The sequence below is a fragment of the Fusarium solani genome, assembly GCF_023522795.1.
Source record: "Fusarium solani strain SB1 chromosome Unknown bctg00000017, whole genome shotgun sequence".
Classification (NCBI taxonomy): domain Eukaryota; kingdom Fungi; phylum Ascomycota; class Sordariomycetes; order Hypocreales; family Nectriaceae; genus Fusarium; species Fusarium solani.
This window is the reverse complement of record NW_027072140.1, coordinates 28489-52475: the sequence shown is the minus strand read 5'-3', so window position 1 is coordinate 52475 and position 23987 is coordinate 28489. Positions and strand designations below refer to the sequence as shown.

Here is a 23987-nt window from a genome sequence, read left to right as displayed (position 1 = left end):
CATATACGATATCTCAATTAATTAATTAAATTAAAATTTAAGGTCTTTATAAATAACTAAAAATATAATAAGAATTTTAATAAGAATGTATATAATATTAAAAATAAACTTTATATCTTCAGGTATTTAAAAATTATAAAAATAATAAACAATTTAATATTAAAAAGAAAAATTATTATTATGTATACTTATATATACTAAGATATTTATATCATAGACTTGATTAAATAAATATAATTAGATAAGCCTATAAATATTTATATATTATTAAGCTTTAATTTAATATTAAGCCTTAATATTATTACTTTTAAAATTTATAAATATCTAATAATAACTCTGAGAGCTAATTCTTTTAACTAAACCTATAGTTTTAAAAACTTCTATTTCTTAATATTATATATTTTATTCTTAATATAAAGAAATAATATATTTTTAAAAGTAATAATTACCTAAAGTAATTATAGCTAAATATATATATAACACTTTTTTTTTAATTTTTATACCTAATTTCGTATAAAATATTAAATAAAATAAAGATATATATATTATAAAAATTTAGCTTTTATTTAAAATTTTATTTATAAATTTATTAGTAAGGCTTATTTTTTATAACTCTTTAATTTCTTTTTAATAAATACTTAAAATAAATTTAAATTAAAGAAATTAAAAAAACTTTTTATTTTTTAAATTACTTATTTGTTTTATAATTTATTATTAAAAATGACTTAAGAAATACCATATTAAACTTTCTTAATTTAAAAAACTTTATAGATTTAATCTAAGATATAAATTAATATTATAACTTTTTAATATTTATAAGCTAACCTTATAGTAAATTATTTTTTAAAACTAAATTAAATATTTTTTGTCTTTTTAACATAAATTAATAATACATATAAGAATTAATATAATTAATAATATCTTATATTAAAAAATAATATATTTAATTTTTACTCTTAGTTTTATTCCCCTTTTAAATTAACTTATAGAGATATATATGAATACGTGTATAATAAGAACTCTACGCCTAATATATATATGCTATAATAAAATATTATATATAAGTTTCTTTCCTTAGAGGGCTTTTCTTATATATACTTAAAATATAGAGGTATTATAAGTAAAGATTAAATAGATAAGTATAATATAATAATAATATAAGATAGCCTTCATTTTATTATTTAAAAGTAATTAAAACTTATAATTATAAAATATAAATTAAAAAGTAAATAAATAAAATAAACAAATAAATTCTTTTTTAATGATTGCAAAATATCTTATAAACTACTAAGCTAATAAATAGCTTAAAGATTATAAAAAATTATTTAAATATAAATATAAGCTATTAAATAAAGAAACTATTTTTATTAATATTAATAATTAACTTAAAGTAATTTCTATAAGTAATTAAATATATATAAAAAGTTTATAAAAATTATAAATTAATTAAATAATAAAAAAGGTTTTTTATTTAATATATATTGAACAGTGTTATTATTTTATATTTATAATTTATAATTCTTAATTCTTTAAAAATATTAAAAATACTTATGTAAATTACCTTAGGCTAATATATATAACAAGTAAGATCTATAAATAAGTAAGTATTATATATTTCTCTCTTATCTTTAACTTTTTATTTAATTAATTTATTCTTAATTATTAAAGATATTTTACTTAAATATTAAGGCTAAAAGCTTTTTAACCCTTTAGGCTCTTTAAAATAACTTAAACCTAAGTATTGTAAAGGCTATAAAGTCTTATTAGGTTTGTAAACCAAGACTATATTAGCGCTAGAATAGGATTTAAGCTTAATTTACTATTATCCCTAGATTCTAAAAACTATTTAGTCTAGAATAATAGATTTCTATTTAGTTTATTCTTAACTTTTGTTTTTGAGGATTTCCCTTTTAGCTTTATACTATACAACAAATAACTAATTAATTACTTACTAGCTATAGTAAGTTACTAATTAGTATATATTATGCTTTAAACTTTATTAAGTACTGTTTAGAGCTTGAAATAATTATATTTTAGAAATATAACTATTAAAATGCTAAGTATGAATATCTAATTATTATTTATAACTAATTTATACTTATACTAAATGTAATTTATAAAGTATAATATATAATTAAATATCATTTATAACTTTAATCAGACTAGCTTTTTTTTATAGGTATAATTATAAGTAAAATAAGTATTATAGGCTTAGATAGATATTTAAAGTTAAAAGTAATATAGCTTAGAAACTTGGCATAAATTGGAGTAATTTAAGTAATTAATATAAATAGCTAACTAATTATATTACTTATTATTAATATAGGCTAATACTACCTCGCTAATTAATACTAAGAAAGTAACATTTTAGGTAATTAAGTAATTATAATAACTTAAAATAGCTAGACTAATAATAAGACTAGTCTTAAGTAGTTTAAATACTTTAGCTTATTTATAGCTAAGTAATTAAATAATTATTATTTATCTCTTAATTCTTAATAATTATAAAAGTTATTATTTTATTAAATTTAACAAATATTACTAGTATAATAAGATTATCTAGCTTTATTAAAAAATAAATTTAACTTCATAACTAATCTACCTTTAGGTATCTTATAAGGTTAAACCATCTTTTAATATTATTTTATTTACTTTTATTTATTATAGCTACTTAATATTAAATACTTTAGCATACTTAAGAAAGCTTATAAGAAAGAAATAAAGTATTTAATTAGATATTTTATAATATATATTTTAAAGACTAAGTGCTTTCAAACCCTTTATGCTTTATTTTAAGCTATTATAATAGAAAAGAGTATTAAGGTATTTTTTAAAGAGGCTAGGTCTATTTCTTTTAACCCAGAATGTTACAGGCTTGGTCCCCCTGTAAGCGATAGGCTCTATAGGCAGTTGAAGCGCCTTCTATAATTGCTACAATAGCGATTATGGCCCAATCTTTTGCCCCGTGGCGCAGCGGTTAAGGTGCCCACAGCTGTGACGGTTCGTCACACAGAAAGCATAGTTTAAAGCTTTATATATAGCTATAGACTTTAATACTAGCCGGGGAGAGGTTAAGCCCTTAACCCCTTAGGTTTTAAAGACTTCAAAGATGATTATTAAGCCTTAATCTTAGTCTAAATACCTTAAGAGATAAAATAAAAGATATAAAAATAGCTCTCTAGAGTTAATTCTTAAAGCTTTAAAGTTAATAATAAAAGAAATAAAAGTAGTTATATATAAGATAACCTTAATAAGAGCAGAGGTCTAAGACCTTTAAGTAATAAATAAGATATTAAGCTAGCGCTAAAGGGCAAAAACGACTAAGTTATAGAAAAGGGGAGTTATAATAATAAAAAAAGAAGGTGAGTAATTAATTAGATAGATATTAATATATAAGTAGTAGCTAAATTATTAAAGAGTAATAATTAAAAGAGGTTAGTATAACTAGGTACTTAGTATTATAATATTATAGTAAGACTAATTATAATATAAGAATATATTAAGTAGTAATTAAGATATTTAAGGAAAAATATAATAAGTAGTTTTAATTAATTAAATAGTTTATAGTATTTTTATATTGATAACGTTTAAAGAGATAAGAAAAAGTATATTACTTATACATCTATATCGCTTACTTATTATACATATTAATTATAATTTAATTAGTTATAAAACTCTTTAAGTATTTTTATTTATTATTAAAAAACCTATAATATAAAAAAATAAAATTTATAAGTAATACTTTATATTATTTACTTATCTAAGGTTTATATTAAATCATAGACCATATTATAAGTTAGTTCTTAATTATTAATTATATTTATAAAGGCATACCCGCCTATCACAGCTACGTGTTATTAAAAGCTTTAGCCTTATTTAGAGTCTTAAACTCTCTTCCTTTAATCGGATTAGGCCACATCTACATGCAAATATATGTATTCCGCGCTCCTATTAGATATATTTATTTTTTTATTCAGGTGCTCCGAGGCCCCCGCCCCCTTGTGTACATAGCCTTTTGACAAAGAAGTGACCCTGGCGCTCAGGCTTGCTTCTGGTTGCTCTAGGGTACTTGTCGCAGGGTAGGCATGATCTTCGCGGCCTCATGAAACAACTGCGTTAGTAATCTAGCCGTATGCTTTAAATAACTCTGCGGGATGGAATACCCCGCACAAGAGACAACCTCAGACAACAATCAATCAACACACTGCTGCTGCCCATTATTCTTTACCTGATCCTTGATCCTTCTTAGCACGCTCAGTGCGACAGTACTCTATGGCGCGGGGTTCTGGGATCGACCACGCCACGACGTGGGGTTAGGCATTACCGTATTCAGTATCGAGGCTTTCCTGTTCCTGTTACCGGTCGGGTACCCTGCTCCTCCCATGCCGTCGTAAATTTGTCATTTGTCAGCCCTTTTGACATGGGAGATGGCATGGTTCGTTGCATAACGAACCCTGTCCCTGCGCCGATTACTGTACCTGCTCGATCCCTCGTGGGAGTGCTGGAAGGTTCCCTCCCATAGGTTTTTCTTCTTTTCCCACGAACACAGATGCGCCCCTATGGCTTGCGTCTATATGAAGCCTCTGTGTCCTCCCAGTGGCGTCTAGGCCGACCTCTTGGCACATAACCTTCCCTCCAACCAACGGCCCCATTCATAAGCTTGCGTCGGTTTCGCGTCTATTTCGCCCACAACGACGGTCTGGCGACGCGTCTTTGTTGAGTACATATATATAGGGCAGACGCATCATGTCAGTGTCAAGATAAACCGAAGCAATACATCACGACAAAGCGGAAACGCAACGAGGGAGCTCGTCCTTCATTCTTCATGCGCAGACACATCTGCAATCTGCATCGCGGCAGTAACGACGGCAGTCTCATTAACCATTGCGTCATTGAAGACAAGGTAGCCTCGTCGACAACATGTCCGACTCCAATCGAAACCTTGGACAGCGCATCTCCCAGCTCAACGCCATGTGCGCCGCAGAAACCGGTTCCTCTTCGGCGGGAGAAGCGACGGCCTCGAATCCATAGATCGGATAGGGGCTCATTGTATGATATCCTCCATGAAAATGAAGGAACCCCGCTGTTCGTGCCTCCCAATACATGAACCGACTTTCACATGAAGCTCCTCGACGTCCGATGGCAGGAACTTTCTCCATGCGACACACCTCGCCAAGTTTCCTCTTCGAGCGCTGCATCTTCAAGCGGACATCTGAACCGTCCGCCGACCGCTACGTCAATTATGGATGAGCTCACGCACATACAGGAAGCTCCTCCCGATTCAGAGCGAGCCTTGGTCACTGGCGCTATCGGGTCTGTCTTTGAAACATTTTGGCCCAACACATTCAGCCAGCCGTCTTGTTCAGTTGGGCTTAGTCTTCATGTCGGCACCTCCACCTTTCTAGATGTGGTGACCGCGGAGCTCATGTGGAACTTGACCTCAGACGCCATATCTTCCCAATCTTCTCCCATCTCGAGCCGAACCAGACCTCGAATGATTTGTTACATCGACATGGTTCAACTTGCCTCTTCTCGAAACCATTGTTTTCACGTCAGATCTGGGCCCCCAGGAACTCTGAACGAGCCGGTAGCCCGTCTTCATCAAGTCAAGGCTCGCAAACTCGTGCCAGCGAGCTCCAAGCGCGATCCGTACCTTGCGGGTGTCTTCCTCGCCATGGCCCAAAGCCATTTCTACCCTCACTTATCGTCCAGGGATATGCAAAAGCGTCGTCTTGACCAAAGGGAGCGCCTTCCATCTTCCAGCCTCAAGGATGTCAAGCTACAAATCCTCATCCACGACACAGCCACGTCCGCGCGTTCATTGTATACACAGCACACATGACGAAAGAATTCTTGCGCAAATTTCACGACCCATTCAAGGCGTTACCGGATGACAGCGGCGCGACCATGTCCGGTTTCAAGATCGAATACACAAGCGTTCCATTATGGCCTTTTCTGGGTCTTCGAGAGAGGCTCGGCAAGGCCTTTGGGCAAGATGTCGTTGGCGTCTTCAACGCTGACGAGATGGAAACTTGGACGAGGGCTCCGGAGGAATCAAGGAACGTAACAGGAAAACGGAAGGTGGCTAAGAGCAGCCTCGGGGAAGAACCAGCAGACGAGCCTGCCCATGTCGCCAAGAGACAGCGTTGGAGTGGGAAGGACTCAGCAGACGTTGCGACGTGAACTCTGGGATTGATGACAGCGTGGTAATGAGGGATTTATATATTTGATAGGCCCTGGCATGAAATGTGTATTAGAATCTAGCTGATTAGGGGAAATTGGAAGAAGTTGTAGTCAAGACTAGTCCAGACTGACGGAAGCATGTGTAGGAGCATTGGGCCTGTCCGTCTTCTTGAACAGACGATGCAAAACAGAGAAGGAAAGGGAGGTTGATGTGCCGTCCAAGGGGTAGGAGGCTGATATGATGATAATGAATAGTGCCCTGATGAGATCTATTCGATTCCAGTCTGCCTTCATTTACATCCACGTTCTTGGTCATGGTTTTTCATAGTCCACGGGCCCCGAAGTTGTACTGGCGGAGCCATTGTCGCCGTTGGCGCCGCCGGGTGTTGACCACGTTTTGATCCTGCATCATTGGTTTTTGGCTCGAAACGCCTCGTGGATATTACATGATCTCAGCGATCTTAACTTCTCTTCGTACTTTGCTTTCATCCGGCTGACTGCGTTCATCAAAGCAAGCGTCTCATCGCATGTTCGTTCAACCCTAGCCTTTCGATTGCCATCGCGCTGCCAACGCTCGACATCACGGTTCATCTTGTCCTACCGACGCTGCTTCTTCTCGGTGTCGCTACAGAGCTTGCACGTACCGGGTTCTGCTTTGGTCTTGTAGACGAACTTGAGTCTACACGTCTCGCCTATTCGCCAGTCTTTGTTACACTGTTGTCTGCGTCGACCCCAGCGCCAGTAATCACAAACCTACGGCGTCTGCTCAAAGAAGCACATGGGTGGACCAATTGGTAGACCAATTGGTAGATAGAAAAACGTGGATGACATGTTGATGGTCATGGAAGTGTGGAAGCAGCACCCAGGCAAGGCGCAAGTCGAGCATGCCGCACCTCCCGTTCGTTACGACCGCCTTGCCTTGATCCGTTGCCGCAGATGGTGAGGGTCACGGCTTGGGCTTCTTTGACCCTGACAGACTTTCAATATCTGACTGTAGGCGGGTCGAAGAAACGACCACCACACTCCCCATACGATCTTGGAGGTAGTACCGGCCGTTTTCTTTCTTGACCCGCCTGAGGAGGTGGTATGTGTGACGTGGATGACATCAACCGGAAATGATACCCGATTGACCACCCCTGTTCAATTAGTCTTTACGTTCCTATTCGCCTTGGGGCAATCCTGATATGACCAGCACATGTAGCTGCTGGATTTGCAATGAAATTACGTGGCTGTAGCACCTGGACATTGTCCTTGGTGAATAATTCTGATTGATAAGGAGAGGCCCCCAGAAGAAAAAAAAAATGTGGATCGCTCTTGATCGGTGTGAGAAGAAAAGTGGGCGATCCGTCTGTTTGGCGTAGGAAAAGTGGGTGGTCCTTCCGTTGTTCCCTTCCAGAGCGATCAAGGGTGTGAGGGGCGCTCGCGTAGAAGATGCGCTTGGGCACTGGCGTCCAAATGGGGCTCGCGAACCGTCCCAAACGCGTAGTGTCCCTGGGGACCTGTTCCTGCAGTTGCATGAACAGTATACCTACCATATGCAATGATGGCTGTCGCCACTAGATGTTAGGGTAGAGAAGTGTAGCGGCATGCTAGACATTTAGGGCGCGTGGGCACGGCCGATGGCTAGGATGATGTTTCATCGTGAAAGAGACTTGCGTGCATAATTATCTATGAGAGGAGAGATGCTAGGGATTGGCTTTAGGCGGAATGGGCATTGTCGAGTCACGGCTGTCGTCGACGTAGGATGGAAGAGATTTGGGATAACGATGAGGTCGGTGGCGGAAGAATACTGTCAGGCAGACGCCTATAATCAGTGCTCCCCGTATGTCAGCCAGTCAATCAAACACAACAATCATACCAACCGAGTTGGATAATTTCATCCTTCAATCTAATCAAATCATCCGATTTTCTAAGTTGAAATGATTGATATACCATGCACAACCACCCTTTCGACGCCACCACTCTTTCGCCAGGCAAAAAAAATAAAATAAATATAAATATAAATATAAAAAAAATAAAAAAAATAAAGCACCACCAAAACTCATCAATTTCACTTACACGAAAGTCGGCCAAAATAAATAGCTACCTAAAAGAAGGTACCTCTATTGATTATAGAAATGATTGGAGGTGATTATTTTGACTCCGTAAGACTGTGCGGGGTACGCGATATATGCAGGTCGTGCTATTGAAACATTGCCAGTTTAATCACTAAGCTCGTCACTGCTCTTTCTCGTGTTCTTTTGTGTTTGTCTTTGACAACGACAAAAAATGCCTATCTCGCGGCTTCGATGGGAATATACAGAGGACGACATGGTTGAGGCTATATTGGATATTACTGATAATGGCTTTTCGCCCTCTCAAGCGGCTCAGAGACGAGGAGTGCCCCGAGGGACTCTAATCGACAGACGTAACGGCCGCACAGCCGTGAAAGAGTAGATTCAGCCTCGCCGACGTTTGTCCAAGAATCAAGAGGACAGACTGGCTTTCTGGATACTCCGTCAGAAATCCTTGGGCTATGCTCCGTTCCACAGTCAGATCCTGTTGGAAGAACTGAGGGTTCCCCCTCAACTTCAGGATCAAGATTAAAGTTAAAAGTTTGATGTCCAAAACTCAGATCGTAGGACTGTCATCTAGGACTCTGTAGGACTCAAGTCCTAGGCGGAATCAGTCGAAGATATAAGACCTCAAAGGTCCTTCGACTGTAAGGAGTTAAGAACAGCAATAATAAAAATTTGTTATCGAGTGCACTCGGCATTCCTGCGCAATCCAACAACAGATCCTCGCTTGCGTCATCCGCTTGTTGAGACAGCAGGACGAACATCCCGAGTTAGGACGCAATTGGGTGACCAGATTTATCAAGCGCCGCATAGACCTAAAGACCAAGATGGGGTAGACGTCAGGAAGTCAACAGGTTCAACTCTTTCACGCCCAAGGCAGTTCACTGGTACTTTGATATCAGGGAGGGCCAGTATGGCTGGATCAAGCCTGAAAACATCGTCAACGTTGACGAAGGGGGTATTATGACTGGTTTCGGCAAGCATCTATCTGTATACCTTGTCAGTGCTTGAAATTTGATCGACTAATCCTTTTTATTTAGGCTTAGATAGCCTGGTTGTTGGAAGCGCGGACCCAAAGCGGAAGACATTTCTCAAGGGACCACGGACTCGAAATTGGACTTCATTTATCGAAGCTGTCATGGCTGACGGCCGCGGCTTAATCCCTGGCATAATCTTCAAGGGGAAAAAACTCCAGAAACAGTGGTTTCTTGGGGAATTCAAGCAGGTAGCAGACTGGTATTACATAACTTCGCCTAACGGGTGGACTGACGACCACATTGGTGTTGAATGGCTTGAAAGAGTCTATCTGCCCCAGACCATGCCTGCCGACGACTCTGACGCGAGACTGATCATTTTAGATGGCCATGGGAGTCATGAAACGATATGTTCTTCCTTTCCTTCAGCTCAAGATCACTACTGAGCGACGGAAGGACGAATGGATGGCCACGTGCTTTTTGAACAACGTTTATTGTTGTTATCTGCTAGCACACTGCTCTCATGGGCTCCAGCCGTTGGACAATGGAGTATTCAATGCTTCCAAAGCCGCATATTGACGAGAGTTGGAAAAGTTCGCGTCATTGACTGATTCCACTCCAAAGGACAAGGTCAATTTCATCAGGGCCTACGCCAAGGCGCGTCCAGTTGGAATGACTGAGAAGAACACATACTCTCCGGCTGGAGGTTACTGGGAACTGGCCGATCTCACGTGCCAAAGCGCTGCGGCACCCAGAAATCCAACAAGATAGGCCAAATGGCAGCCCCAAGAGCGACTCCCGAACCCACGCCGTATTTTGACTCGGACGATACACCACAGACGAGCCGTCAAATTCGTGATCTTGGGCTGAACAAAACACCAAAGACACGGAGGCGGTACAACGTAATAGCAAAGGGCTTTGAGGCTCAACAGCAGATGGTAGCGGCGCATACTCTGAGGAGGATTGCTAGCCTAGAGGAGGAACTGGCTCGCCTGAAGAGAGGGAAGAAGAGGAAGGCGGTGCCGAATCCTAACAAACGCTTTATAACTCTTGGTGAGACTCTAGCTGGTGGAGAAGCCATATCCGAAGAGAAGACTCAAAATATGGCTGTTATGGTGGAAGGTGGCTGTTCAGGCGAGCCGGAGTCAGAATCGGAGGCTGGCTCGGTCATTGAAATCGGAGAGGAAACCATACCCCCATCAACAAACCACGCGATCAGGGCGGGTTATCAAAAGAACCAGGATTCAATAGATATGTGCATTTATTATTTATAGAACGAAAAATTTTATGCCTATCTATCATTTTGGTCAAGTTCTGTGTAAGTAAAGTTGCTGATTTTTGGTGGTGCTTTTTTCTTTCCTTTTTTTTTTTTTTTTTTTTTTGCGTGGCGAAAGGGTGGAGTCGAAAGGGTGGAGTCGAAAGGGTGGTAGTGCATGGTATATTCTGCTCCCTAAAACCATGGCTTCATCCTACAAGACACACCCTTGTCTATAGTCTGACTCGATCAAACTGCATTTGATCCGGAGGACACAAGTCAAACGATACGACACCCTTTTCATCAAGAGAAGCGCCACGGTTACACACGGAAACGTGGCGAGTGCCCCCTCGCCGTCTGACGAACCTCCCAATCGCTTACCCCAAGATGATCTTTAGGTATCCACCGAGCACGTAGGGCTCTGTGTTCAAAGGCAGTGCGGACGAGCATGTCTCTCATACCCTCGGGCACATCTTCCAACCTTGTGGGAAGCTCGGAATATTCTGCACTATCAGCGGCCACCTCAAGGTATTTGCGGCTAGTGACTTTGTCGCTCCGGCTGCAGGCCTCGTCATTGACGTTGCACTCGGCAACGCGATGCTCCTGGGTGGATGAGCCCCGGCGCAGCGTTTCGTTCAAACAATCGCTCCCTTCTATTGGCAGATGATGGAAGAGAGGTGCAAAAGCTCTGTTGAGCCAGATCTGGTAGAGGACTGTAGCAATGAATAGCAGAATCATGATCACGCCCTGCGCCGTGCAAGCGAGCCTCCCATCTCCATCCTTCACTATGAAGAAGAGACCGGCGAGGCAGAGCTCCATCACGTACACGCCAGTGAAGGTCTGATTGAGCGCGCGGGGGTAGAGCACCCCTCCGGTGTCGTAGTCAGATTGGTAGACGTAGAATATCATGTACCGCTGAGCGGCCCAGAGAAGGGCGAAGGTGAGAATAGCAAAGGCAGATATGAGGGGAGAAATGATACAATACGTCAGGGCGATACACGCAAAGTTTGTGTAGGCAGGGAAAACAGCGCTCCATCTGACAGAGACGGGGCTAGTATGGCGGAGCCATTTGGCACGAGGTGTCGAATCGAGCAGCGGCCCAAGAACGTAGCGTGTGATAAGAGTGCCTCCCTGCAGGAGCGTCGCGGAGCTGGCTGAGAGCGACTGCAGGATCATGTAGGAGAAGAAGTAGTTGGCCGCCTTGGGCAGATTCCTGGACAGCATGTCGAGCACGTCTCGTGCTCTTTGCAGCTCACGCACGTTGGCTGCCAATTCGCCGATCGATGCCGTAAAGAAGGAGGCGATGGAGACGACGAGGAAGATCTGGATATACAGAAAGACGAAGTAGAATCTCTGGACGAACTCGTCCCTTAATGCGTGGGTCTTGACGCCCTTGAACTCGGCCAGGAGTTCCAGGAACAGCGGCAAGAGGTAGAGGAGAAGTGCCAACAGTACGGTAGGCAGGAGGCCTGCGAATGCTTGGACGGCCGTTCTGAGCATCTGTCTGTCCTCCAAAAGCGACTCCCAGCGGCTCCCCTCGACAAGCTGGTCGATTTGGCTCAGAGCGCCCGTCCAGGCCACGGGAATGGACCAAAGCGAGATCATGACGAGCAGGATGCCGTACGCCGCCATCGATCGGAACCAGCTCGCCCGGTAGGATAGGCCCAGATTGGCCCAAATGACTCCCTTGGGGCAGAAACCGATGATTCTGGGGGTCATCTGCCCCGGGAGACGGAGAATCTCGCTCTGACAGGCCATGTGAGCTGCCACCTGGGTATTGAATTGGATGAATGCCGAGTCCAGGAGCGGAAAGCGATCTTCCGGGTTCTTCTGCAGCAGTTCGATTTCCGAGTTCATAGCATCCAGCTGCTCTCGGCACCAGTCTATGGTGTCGACCCTCTTCGAGAAGGGCGCGATCCCGGGAAGCCATGGCAAGCCAAAGAGCGGCAGCCGATGGGAGGGTCGGTCGTCACTGCTCAGGATCTCCCACCAAGGCCATACCTTGTCATGTTTCTCGCAGTCAGTGCCGCCGCCGCCGCCGCCGCCGCCGCCACCGCCACCGCTGCCATCACCAGAGTCTCTCATGGATAATTTCCCTTGCTTCTCGGAATCCATACGACTGAGGCCTGGAACTCGGGGCATCCGACGCCCAGACGCCGATTTCGACCTCTCGTACCCGCTGGTTGCGACTTCCAACACGCCGTCAGGTCTCAACACCGGTTTGCCCGCTTTTCTCCACGCCCGTTGGGTAGCCTTGACGAGGAGCGTTTCGGCCTCTTCGAGCTTACGATGGATTGCATCGCGGCGGTCAATCTTCTCTGCCAAAGAGGAGAGGTCTCTATTCACCCACACGTTCTCCACCCCGCCGGGAAACAGGAAGAACAGGTCCCGCAGCTTTTCTCTGGTGCACAACGAAGCGGGGATCGAGTTTACCAATATGGTCCTTGCGGAAGGCCTGGCCCGGTGGTCGGCGCTCGTGAGATAGCTCTGCCGCACCTCTACGTACCTCTTCATCTCGTGAAAGAAGATGAAGCAGACCCATGTCACGGCGACGACAGACATTGAGAGGTGCGCCCAGTAGCGATGCGTGCTCGTCGGCCGCACATTTCCCCCACGCCAAAGTGTCCAGCCCCGTGGTCTGATCCGGGTGCCGGCCTGTGGAGTTTCCCCCTCCGTCAGAGTTGAGCTGACTACCCCGTCCGCCGACATAGTTTAATGGCACTAGCACGGGTATCACCACCACGGCGATTGGGACGAAGATAGCAAGCAGAGTCTGTAGGTATCGGAGGAAGAAGTACGCATCAAGCCCACACCTCTTTATGGTGTCTTCGTCACGCACGTTCCACAGCCACTTGACGGTGGTGACGAACCCGTAGCGTTGCCGTTCCGGCCGTTCGTGCGGGGGGGGCTAGATATAATTTTGACTTGCTGATTGCGCGTATCAGTATCTGGTGTGGTCCCAGGTGGAGGCCAGCGAACTCACAAAACACGGACTAGATAGTTTCTGAGGAATAGAAACAAAAGGAACTGGATGAGAAAGATGATAGATCCGCTGCCGACGGCGGTAAGGAAGCTAACAACGCCAATGCCTCGGTCGTTCTGCGCGCCACCAGGCAGTCTATCGCCCGCAGCTCTAGCAACGAGAAGAGCACCTGGAGATACTAGTTCTATCATATGTACGAAGCCTACGATGGTGATGCGGCTGTCGCCTTCCGCCCTCTTGGTGGGTGCTTGGGGGCATTCGGGCACGAGGTGCCGTTGGTCCTGGGTGCCACAGATCTTAAAAACATTTACATGCTCTGGATTTCTCTAGCCGAATTCTACTCAACTTGGGCTTTAGTCCAAATTTCTACGTCCTTTGTCAGACCCGTCGGCTAGTATGCAGGAAGCATGGGACCTGGGGTTGCCCGGGATTGAAATGCTGTGAGGACTTAATAACCTAGAAAGACGTTGGATTAGCAAAGATACAACGGCCATTTCAGTCCCAAAACTCGAAACAAGGTACACTATCGCTATTGCCGTAGCGTAGCGGAGAGCTGTTTTACGCCCTGACTTACGGGATCGGAGGTTGCTGTTGCTATGTTACAGTCGAGACGTTAAAGAGTAGTCACCACTGCCATGAGGCAGTCTTTGTTCTCTGAAGCTAGAGTGTGACTACATTGATGCTAAATTTGGTTTTATTTTTTCCTCATTTCCTCATCAGAAAACCGTACTGGCGGAGGATACTATTTAATCCACAAACTCAAAGCCTTCGCCCTTCCTCTCTCCCCCCCCCCTCTTGCTCCACAACAACCAGTAAATAGCCTAGGGCCTTCGACACCTGACAGTGTGCCCTATAGTGAGCGATGGTGTAATGGTAGTCATTATGGGAGCTGATTGTTCTTCCGTGATGGTTGTGGTAACTCCATGTAGGATACACACCTAGATTCGAAGCAAGTAGATGTATAATGTCTTCTGCGTTTGCACGTAGAAACCTATGCCAGGAGGGAGTTTTTCTACGCGATCGTTACCAATCCCTCGGGAAGGCTTCTCGGCTTGGCTCAATAGAGGCTCCAACTCAGCAATCTGCAGCGCTTTCTGGTACACGCGGCGAATATCGAATAAGCTGCGTACTGGACGGTTGAGAGGTTCACCATCAATATGAACGGTCTTCACTCCGCGTCCAGTGATTTGAACATCAGTAACTCTCACTGAAATATGAGGATTTTCATGGTGTTCTTTATTCATGTTGAAATGTATGCTGTGATGCGTTAGAAGTGTGTGGTGTGAGCGGCGCGAGGACTGGTATTTATCAGAGTGTGTCGATGTGAAGCGTCGAGGCTCGTACCGGCATCACTATTTGCACCTGGCCGAATTAGGCGGCTTGCTTCGTCAAAGTCAATGTGGGATACAATGGGCTATATTTAGAGTCGAAGATGAATGTCCAACACACTCGCTCCAGCGATTCTATGTTGGAAATATTACGCAGGGGTGCTGAATGCAGGTATCGACTGAACTTGATTGTTATTGTTGAGATGAGAGTTCCTGTCGGGTTTATATCTCTAAATGATTCCATCTAGGACTTTGAACTCCAAGTCTAGGACTTTCAGACTGATGGTCTTAATCCTGAAGGGAAGGGGGATCCTCGGATTTCCAACAAGACCTATACATGGCTCAGTCCAGATTCCATATCATCTCCAGCTCCTCCACCATAGCTATTGCCTCTTTGAAACCCTGTCTGTTTCTGATATAGACCGCACCTAGCTCATAATCATATGTTACACCGCAGCGATTGAGCGCGGAGAGCCAGCAGTCTTTCAACGTCACCCCCGTGAACTTGGGGCATCTGCTCGATCTTCTTCAACAGCATTGTCCAACTAACCTTGTCATCCATCATCACTTCCCGAAGACTGATTTCCTCCAGTGTTGATTGATGGCGGAGAAGTAAGCCAGCCAGTTCCGATTCGGTGACTTCCAACCGGGCTAATTCCAGTTTCCGTAGCTGGGGGGATTGACAATATGCTGTAAAGACATGGAGAAATAGTTTGGAGATCGAAGTCATTGCTGAAGGCCAAAGAAAAGTGCGCCAGGTGAGGAAAAAGACCAATGAAACGGGTAAGATTCTGGCTCCAAGTAGGGGCGGAATCATTCTCCTCGGAGGTTTTCTCAAACGGCGGAGAAGCAAGTAACTTTAGAGTCGTAAGGCTGGTAATGTCACTGCGACTCTCGGACTGCGCCATATGCCCCGGTGGCAAGTCGAGCAGGTGGAAGCCGATTGGGGACTTGGTCTGGGGCCTATCTTCCTGACCAAGGTAGATGCACAATTCCTCCAGAGGAAGCTTGCTTGCATTTGCAGCCGTAAGCATGACATGCAACACATGCTTCACAAACCGTTCGCTACCAGCATCGTCATAACCTAGGCCTCTGTCGAGTTCACCTATTTCCCTTTCCAACCGAGCGGCGCCCCAAGGAATACATGCATCGGTCAGGAGGAGTGTTGTGCAGTTGCTGAGGCGACTCATGGCTCGTCCAAGTGCTTCGATATCCGGGCCTGATAGAAAGTCCTCTTGGGCATCGAAGTTTCGACGATATGTAGTTGCATAGGATTGGTTGAGGATGTCGTCGTCATCATCATCATCATCATCATCCTCTGGGCACATACTAAGCTCCCCGCTAGGCCACAAGTCAAGCCCATCCGAGTCTGAGTATCCAGCCATAATGCTCCAGAGGCTTTGGCTTTCCCTCAAGTCATCTTCTGGTTCCGGGAAGTGATCGGTGCAGAGTCCCAACGTGCGCACTTCCGGCCCCAACAAGGGTGTTCTGAGATGTGGATAAGCGTGTTCAAGCTTTCCTTTTCCAGCATTACATAACGCGTCTGGAAGTATGTACGCGCGAATCGACTAAAAGTCTTTGCATTTATATCTCGGCACGTTTGTCGGAACGCACAGAGGTCATCGGCGGAGAGGTATCCTAGTATTAACTGGGTAGTCTCCACCGGAAGCGATAGGAGGGTAGTCATAACGTGGGACGGGCGTGAGGAGTCGAGAAACATTGATCAAAAACAAAGTCGAGCAAATTGGCTGGCGTTTGCGCGCCACGCGTTCTTCTTATGGTCTAAGCCGGTCGCGTCGCCTTGTTCATTGCCCCTGACCGGGGTATCCCAAACTTTACATGCAAAATGAGGGGATCAATGATGGGTTTAGGTCTTCGGTTGTGTCTGGAAGGGCACAGCCAACAAGATGACGAATAAAACGAAGTCTCCACTCAGCGCGCGAGGTCCCTGCTCTTGTCTGATGTGATATGATATGATAAGATAAGATACATAAACATCCGGCCATTCACAGGCCATGACGGATCAAAGATTTGCCGGCGGTTGCCCCGGTCTGGTTGCTAACCAGAAACGCGATGTCACAAACGCGACCTCGGTTCTTTCCTGTCTTTCTGAATGTGTCCCATCCGCCATGAGAAATGAATCGCAGTCCAAGGTTATTGAGGACAACCCTATTGGAAATGGCCTTGATGCCTTTTGTGCGTCCTTCAATTCGATATGCGAAGGCGCAGGTATCTCCTGCTGTCCAGACGCGTTAGACGAACTTGACCAAGAAGGTGTGGCGCCCAACACTTTGTTGCAGCACTACTCTAACTAGCCTCTAGATCTTCGAAACCTCACGCTCCCTCTCCTTTTCGCTCTACAAAGCCATACGGTCTCGGGCTTGCTCCTCACAAACACCGGTCGTGGCACCCTCCGAGGCGATCTCCTCAGACTCATTTCCGCTGCCGTCTCCGACGACTTTAATTTCGATCGCGTCAAACCTCTCCTGAAATCAGCCCTCACTAGCGAACCTGATACCCTAATCTGGGATCAAGTCTACGTCGCCGTTACCGAATCCACCCCGCCTCCCCGACCGATAGCCTCGTCCCTCCAACAGACCCCATGGCTGCGCAACACAAGCAGCTTCGCAAACTCATCCGAGCACCGCAAATACGTGGACGACGTGCTGAAAGAGGAGCTTGGGTCTATGTATGTCGGGCTCCGTCACTTTCATAACACGTACTTTGGAGGCGTGGTCGGCCTTGACGCAGTTTCCGAGGCGTTCTTTGACCAGTGCATCGAAGGCAGCGATCCACTCTTTGAGGACGGTTGGAAGGGATGGCCCGAGGACGCGAACCAGGATGACGTGCTGAGCTGGTTTTCCGACTTCAGCGACAAGCTAGCGGCATTCGCAGACGGCCACGGGTCAATCTCAACGCATCAACATCGACGACGGCCTCTTACACAACCCAACAAGCCAATTCAAGGTTCCACCGGAGAGCACAAGCTGGACGTCGGTTTCGTCAAGAACACGAAGGCTGGAAAAGACTCGCGGTGCCACTGGTCGCAGATCTTGGTGCCTGGAGAGCTGAAGAGCAACCCATCCGCCGACAAAGCCTCGATGGCGTGGCTTGACCTGGGGAGGTACGCGAGGGAAGTGCTTACTGCGCAGGACACGCGTCGCTTCGTCTTAGGCTTTACCATCTGCGGGTCCCTCATGAGGGTATGGGCGTTTGACCGGCTCGGGGGCATCGCATCGGAGCAGTTCGACATTAACAAAGATGGGCGTCAGTTTGTGTCCACGGTCCTTGGCTTTCTCTGGATGAACGAGGAGCAGCTAGGGTTCGACCCGACGATTATGACGGCAAACGGGGAGCGCTTCATCGAGGTCAACCGGAATGGTTCGACCGAGCGGATCATCATCGACAAGAAGATGCAGCGGGCGCCTTGCATAGCTGGTAGAGCGACGACATGTTGGAAAGCCCACCCCCGAAGGACAGCCGGAGATGCTGCTTGTCATTAAGGATTCGTGGCAGTATCCGGAACGAGATGAAGAAGGCGAACTGCTACGCGAGGTGACTGACAAGGGTGTCGTTAACGTAGCTCGGTACTATCACCACGAGACGGTCCAGATTCACGGGGAAGATGATGACATCCGGAATAACGTTCGAAGGGGGCTGGACATTACGCAAGCTGCAAACTACCGTCCGGAACGACCAATGCGGCGGAGCAACGTCGCGTCCGGCACATCGAGAGGGGATCGCGGCAGAGCCGGTGCCAGCAGGAAGCGGTCATCTAGCCAAATCGGTGCTCCTCTTCCTTCTAGCAAGCGGTCCTGTTCTGTGTCTCCAACAAAGGCCGCCAGCATAATACCAAACCGGGTACATCGGCGTCTCATTGTCCGAGACTATGGAATGCCCATCTACAAGGCAAGCTCCCGGTCGGCTCTGCTTGCTGCGTTTGAGCGCTGCATCGAGGGACATGAGTCTCTGCACCGAGCAGGCTTGCTTCACCGAGACGTCTCGATCAACAATCTCATGATCAACGAGGATGACGACAATCCGTCGTGGCCTGCTTTTGTGATCGACCTTGACCTGGCCATCAAAGAGTCGCGAGAGGCTGCGTCAGTGGCAAAGGGGAAAACGGGAACACGGGCTTTCATGGCAATCGGGGCGCTACTGGGCGAGCAGCATTCCTTTATGCACGATCTCGAGTCGTTCTTCTGGGTGCTGTTCTGGATATGCATCCACTACAACGGGCCAGGCGAGAATAGAGTCGTCCAAGAGTTCGATAAGTGGAACTATGTTGATATGAAAGAGTTGGCAAAACTAAAGTTGGGTACCGTGGCGAAAGAGGGGATTTTCATGGACACAATCTCCGATAATTTCACGCAGCACTACGAGCCGCTTATCCCATTATTGAATGGGCTGCGAAAACTTATTTTCCCTCGAGACAAGCCATGGGAACGAGAGGATGAGAAGCTATACTCTAGAATAAGAGAGATCCTCCGGAGAGATTGGGAAGCTTATAGTACTGATTAGCGATGGGCAGAATAGCGCTGGCAACTAACTGTTTAAAACTTTTTAGGGCACCGTCGCGCTATGTCCCACGCAACCTCGCGCCAACCCGATCACACTTCTATGCGTGGATATCTGTGAAAGCACCGGCATCGGCTTCCAATGGACCAGCGGACTCATGCCAGCTGTTGTTTCCTCCGCTAGGTCGACCGACTGATCCATTTTCTGCCTGGCCTTCGTCCTCCACAGGAGCTTTAACATCTAGTGCTGCCTCTGGACCAGCCAAGGAAGTAAATATTAGCCATCTGTCTTGATCACTCGGTACCTGGCGACCAACAAGGACCGACTTACCCTGTTGTTTTGCCTGCTTCTCCTTCCGGTATGTATCAAGAAGCATGTCGTATGGCAGGGTTCGGCCGGCAACGGCACGTTTGGCACGCATACTGTGCCTCTTGCATGCCAGTGATCTGGCACACGGTTGACTGTTGGTTAACATTATACCGCATTGCAAGTCCAAGTCCACAGGGCCTGTTGCGAATAGTTAGTAAACTCGACAGAAGGGTCATTAAGAAACACTTGCCCCTGGGCTTGGGCACCTTGGCCTTCGGCTCATCCTTCTTCTTCTTGGTTTTGGGTCCCTTATCTGGATCGCCATCGGCCTTTCGCTTCCTACCCTCCTTGTCGTCGTCGGACTTGTTCCCGGCAGCCTCCTTGCCAGTTTTGCTCCCGGCGGCTTTCTTGTCGGCTGCGATACCGTCGTCGTTGTCGTTGCAGTTGCAATCATCACCCTTGCCTTCACCCTTCTCCCCATCTTCCTTGCGTGCCTGCTCTTCTTGTCTTGCAGCCCTCTTTGCCATTTCTCTAGCCTCACGCGCTTCCTTTTTCCTCTACGCCTTTTCCTCCTTAAGTCGAAGACACCGCGCAATGTGCCCCTTTGCCGCCGTCGCCAGCAGACTCTCTTTGCAGTGCTTGCACCGTCGTATATTGGGACTATCTAGGAGCGGCCGGCCGGTCGCAAACGTCCCGCGCGAGCTCCCATCCAGTTGCTTCACTACAGGTCCTGGAGAAGACGCCCCGGGGCAGGTGATGGGCTGTTTTTTTCGGTCGTCTTTTGATCTAGTAGTCAGTCACCCGCGTCTTGAGGCCTGAGGATGTCTTAAACAGAGCGCGTTTCACAGTAGCAAGCGTTGGAATTGAGGTTGAAAGAGCCTTGTTCTTCTACAAAGGAAAGTGGCTGAAGAGCCGGTTTTATCAGCCACCTAGCGCCCCACAATAGGGACTGTTCTTGACCAATCAGAGGGAGAGGCGTCACGCAACACATATGGACTGGCATCCCATGACGCTCCAGGACGGCAATGCCTCCTCGGAAAGTGGAATGGGCCTTATCACTGCCCCCTGCTCTCCTGGGGGGCGACAACGCAGCAAAGTCAGTTCGCTCGTCGCAACTCACGGCATTCGGCGAAGACATATCCCCCATCGCGACATGTTCTCGAGCCTCGATCAATTAAAAATTTTACGTAAGCAGAAAAAAAAACAGCTATCTTTGGACGTGCGGATCATGAAGTTCAAAACGTCACGCAAGATGGAGATTGACTCGTGTACTGGGTATAGTATACTATCGGGGTTCTCTGCTTCTTTGCATATCTAGCGGGAAGATGGTAGGTAGGTAGGTTTTATTACGCCCAGGAGAACTAATCTCATAGGGCCGCTGGATACGCTAAGCCAATTACACTTCCGCCGTCTTGATCCCAACCACAACGGGAAAGCCCAGACTTCTCTCTCCCATTCGTTTTGTTCCAGCCTCGGATCTCTGCGGTTGTGTTGTGTTGCGGCGAGAGTTGCGCGTCCGGGCGCGCGAGGTCTAAAAGCGCGCCCGGGCGCCTCTGTAGCAGGCGCCGGCCACCGAGAAAGACAATAACACTAGGAAAAAAGAAAGAAAAAAAAAGGAAGGACCACAAAGCACATAGAATGCCTAGCTCACTAGGAACAAGAAAGAGAAAATCCATAGTAAACCAACCCAAGTCCATCGAAAAGCCATTCAGTAATCTACACGCACAAGTTCTAGATGAGAGAATCGATTGAAGAAAAGGGCCTTCTCATCTCCCCATCAACTTCATGGGCCGAGCATGCAAGGGACGAGGACCGGGGCATCAAAGTTCATGTGTCCGGTTCCGAGTTAGTATGTCCTCATCCGCCTCTCTTGGGCAAAATACTGCCTAAGCCATGAAGAACCTCCATAACAGGCATATCCCTCGTCCCTGCGGCAGTCTTCTCCTTCTCTTCTCGTTGACGCAAACGCAGGGCACTAATGCTGAGAACCTTGTCCGCCTCTTTCCCTGCAAGAAAAACCCGCTGCTCGAGCTTGTGAACGGCGTCTGCGAGTTGGTCAATCTGGAATTCGAGCAACGACTGTATGGTACCCAATCGGGATTCCGTTTTTGTCCGAACTGCGTTGAAAGATGCAGCTTCGTCTGTCAGCAGTCCCCTGATCTTGCCTTCGTCGGGATCCAGAAAATCGAAATCGGCCAGAGCAACAGGCCCATTTTCACCTTTGGGGAAGAGAGGTGGTACATCGAGTAGCGGCTTTCTTATTGCCCGCCACGCCTTCTTCTCCTCTTGTAGTCTATCCAAAATCAGAACTTGTAGTCTCAGGATAAAGCACCAGTTATCTTATACACACCTTCTAACGTTCATCTCCAGTTGATCCCGTTTCTCATCTAGCTCCATGTTCCTGGGATTAGCCCGCAGGACCACGGGGGCCTTTGACATCTCATCTTCCCTACTAAACCAGTCCGAGAGCTCGGACCGAGACGAGAAGTCCTTGCGAAGCTGGTCTTGGATAGCACGGGCTGTTCAGCGTTAGCAAGCTGGGCCCCTGAAACAGGATCTGCAGAAAGATGGTCAGATACGTCTCGACTACTCACCACCTAGAATAGCATTTGACCTTGGCGTTCCGCGAGGAGGCTTCTCTGTCAAAGAACGTTCACTACACCAGATCAATAGCTGCTTCATCCGGCGAGGCTCCGTCAGGCCTTCTGCTTCAATGTGTTTGTAGAACTCGACCGGGTTGACTTCCCGGTGTGGTATGGCCGCCTGGCCACTCTCGATCAAGGAACTGGCCCTTCGCCCTCTCATGCCCAAGCTGCTACGTCGGTTGGTGTTGCCCTTCTTTCGCATCTCCTTGTTCCGGTTGATGACGGGCGTGTCGCTCATCGCGAGGGCGACTGTGCTTGATTGCACCGACGGTTCGTTCTACTGTGACTGATTCGGATCTGGGGGCCCCGAGGAGGTGCCTTTGCGCGACCTCCACGCTTATGACGTGCGCCATTTGTCTGCGCAACAGCAACTGAGCCTGGCGCGGGAGCTGCCTCTTCCAACCTTTCTCCCGATACTCGTACGTTCCTCCTGCTTCGTCCCTCGACAATTTCGAGCGAGGGCTCTTTGTTTGACACATCGGCGCTTGCCTTTCGCCTCGTAGACTTCCTCGTCGCAGGCTTTGCCGCTGCAATCGTTTCATTCGTCCCCACGTCCTTCTCCTCCGGAATGCTTCCATTGATCGCCGAGCCCCCAGTAGCGCGCGGTCCCGCTGATGTCCGGCTCCCCACCCCTCAGCCTTCTTGACGGGTTCCGGCTCCTTTACCTTCTCCCTCTTTGAATTGCGGGTAAACTGGAAGTCACCGTCCTGTTCAAAATCGGCAGCTGCTAGATTACATTCAGCGCGCCATCCCTATTATGATTCGTCGTTCTACCCACACCTACCGATAAGGCGCTTGCCCGATCGTCGCGCTGGATTATTGCTCATGTTGATAACTTGAAGCGACCTCCGAGCTCCCACCAGGGTCGTCGTCATGGGCAGGCGCGCATTCGGGAATGTTGTTGCACTCTAGCACGATGGATGTGGGAGGAGACACCGTCGCGGGAAAACGGTCATGGTGGAGGCTGCTCCGTCCTAACCTGTCGGTGGGCCGTGTGGACCCCTGAAGCGCGCGTCGTGTCGTGGCACACATGTACCGACGAGGGTAAAAACCATTGCTTAACGTGGTAGGTGCTATTCTGCTTGAATTCGCGACGGGCTCTGTCGGGCATTAGCTTCGTCCAGAGGTTCTCGACTTGCAACCCAGTGGGGACGGACGAAGACGATAATTTTGTTTATATGAGCTACGATGGTAAAAGGCTAGGTTCCTATCGGGCTCACGCCTGAATCCCTCCCTTGTTGAGCTTTGCGTCTAAGGGGCTAGCCGTTTTAGGGTTTGTTCGTTGTGGGCCTTCGACCAGTTACAACAAAGTTGGCCCAGAGCCCGCCCGGTCCTGGACGCCCTTGGGAGAAATGAGATGGGTCGTCGCACTGAGCGTGCCAGAAGGGCAAGAACACTAGGTAGAAACAATGAACAGGAATAGTGTGTTCGTTGGTTGGCTGCTGTCGAAATTGCTGGGTAATCTTGAAGCACGCAGGTCGATTACTGAGACACAACCCACGTAATGATATAGAGCATCAATCCAACCAATCTGATCAAATTTGAGTCAAAGGTTGCCAGTGACCATCAGAGACAATAGTTTTTATTGGAAATGTCCTCGACCTGGTCGAGGCATGAGCTTGGCAGAGGTGCGCGAAGCGGCCTGTCAAGCCTGGGCGTGATTGTACTTGCCGAAGGAGCTGACACGTGACGCGCTAGGCAACACCACCCTGATGGCTGCCTGGGTGGCGAGAAG

At 46.6% G+C, this 23987-nt stretch overlaps 6 protein-coding genes across 6 annotated transcripts; 2 read left to right on the top strand and 4 right to left on the bottom strand.

Annotated features, from left to right (window-relative positions):
* Nucleotides 1–5119: 5119 nt before the first annotated feature.
* On the top strand, nt 5120–6183 carry MRS44_018731 (uncharacterized protein; the record flags this gene model as incomplete). Its single annotated transcript, XM_065615241.1, has 2 exons — nt 5120–5808; nt 5898–6183. The coding sequence occupies 2 exons, from the start codon at nt 5120–5122 to the stop codon at nt 6181–6183; spliced, it is 975 nt and encodes a 324-aa protein (XP_065471313.1).
* Nucleotides 6184–10790: 4607 nt separating this feature from the next.
* On the bottom strand, nt 10791–14696 carry MRS44_018730 (uncharacterized protein; the record flags this gene model as incomplete). Its single annotated transcript, XM_065615240.1, has 6 exons — nt 10791–12752; nt 12820–13377; nt 13464–13733; nt 14027–14040; nt 14295–14390; nt 14444–14696. The coding sequence occupies 6 exons, from the start codon at nt 14694–14696 to the stop codon at nt 10791–10793; spliced, it is 3153 nt and encodes a 1050-aa protein (XP_065471312.1).
* Nucleotides 14697–15334: 638 nt separating this feature from the next.
* Nucleotides 15335–16165, bottom strand: MRS44_018729 (uncharacterized protein; the record flags this gene model as incomplete). The annotated part of the gene is made up of 1 exon (XM_065615239.1): nt 15335–16165. The coding sequence occupies one exon, from the start codon at nt 16163–16165 to the stop codon at nt 15335–15337; it is 831 nt and encodes a 276-aa protein (XP_065471311.1).
* Nucleotides 16166–16909: 744 nt separating this feature from the next.
* Nucleotides 16910–19301, top strand: MRS44_018728 (uncharacterized protein; the record flags this gene model as incomplete). Its single annotated transcript, XM_065615238.1, has 3 exons — nt 16910–16976; nt 17103–18161; nt 18223–19301. The coding sequence occupies 3 exons, from the start codon at nt 16910–16912 to the stop codon at nt 19299–19301; spliced, it is 2205 nt and encodes a 734-aa protein (XP_065471310.1).
* Nucleotides 19302–19398: 97 nt separating this feature from the next.
* MRS44_018727 (uncharacterized protein) lies at nt 19399–20134 on the bottom strand (the record flags this gene model as incomplete). The annotated part of the gene is made up of 3 exons (XM_065615237.1): nt 19399–19720; nt 19779–19805; nt 19854–20134. The coding sequence occupies 3 exons, from the start codon at nt 20132–20134 to the stop codon at nt 19399–19401; spliced, it is 630 nt and encodes a 209-aa protein (XP_065471309.1).
* A 1330-nt stretch (nt 20135–21464) lies between these two features.
* On the bottom strand, nt 21465–23079 carry MRS44_018726 (uncharacterized protein; the record flags this gene model as incomplete). Its single annotated transcript, XM_065615236.1, has 5 exons — nt 21465–21900; nt 21958–22126; nt 22202–22501; nt 22656–22979; nt 23037–23079. The coding sequence occupies 5 exons, from the start codon at nt 23077–23079 to the stop codon at nt 21465–21467; spliced, it is 1272 nt and encodes a 423-aa protein (XP_065471308.1).
* Between the last annotated feature and the right edge of the window lie 908 nt (nt 23080–23987).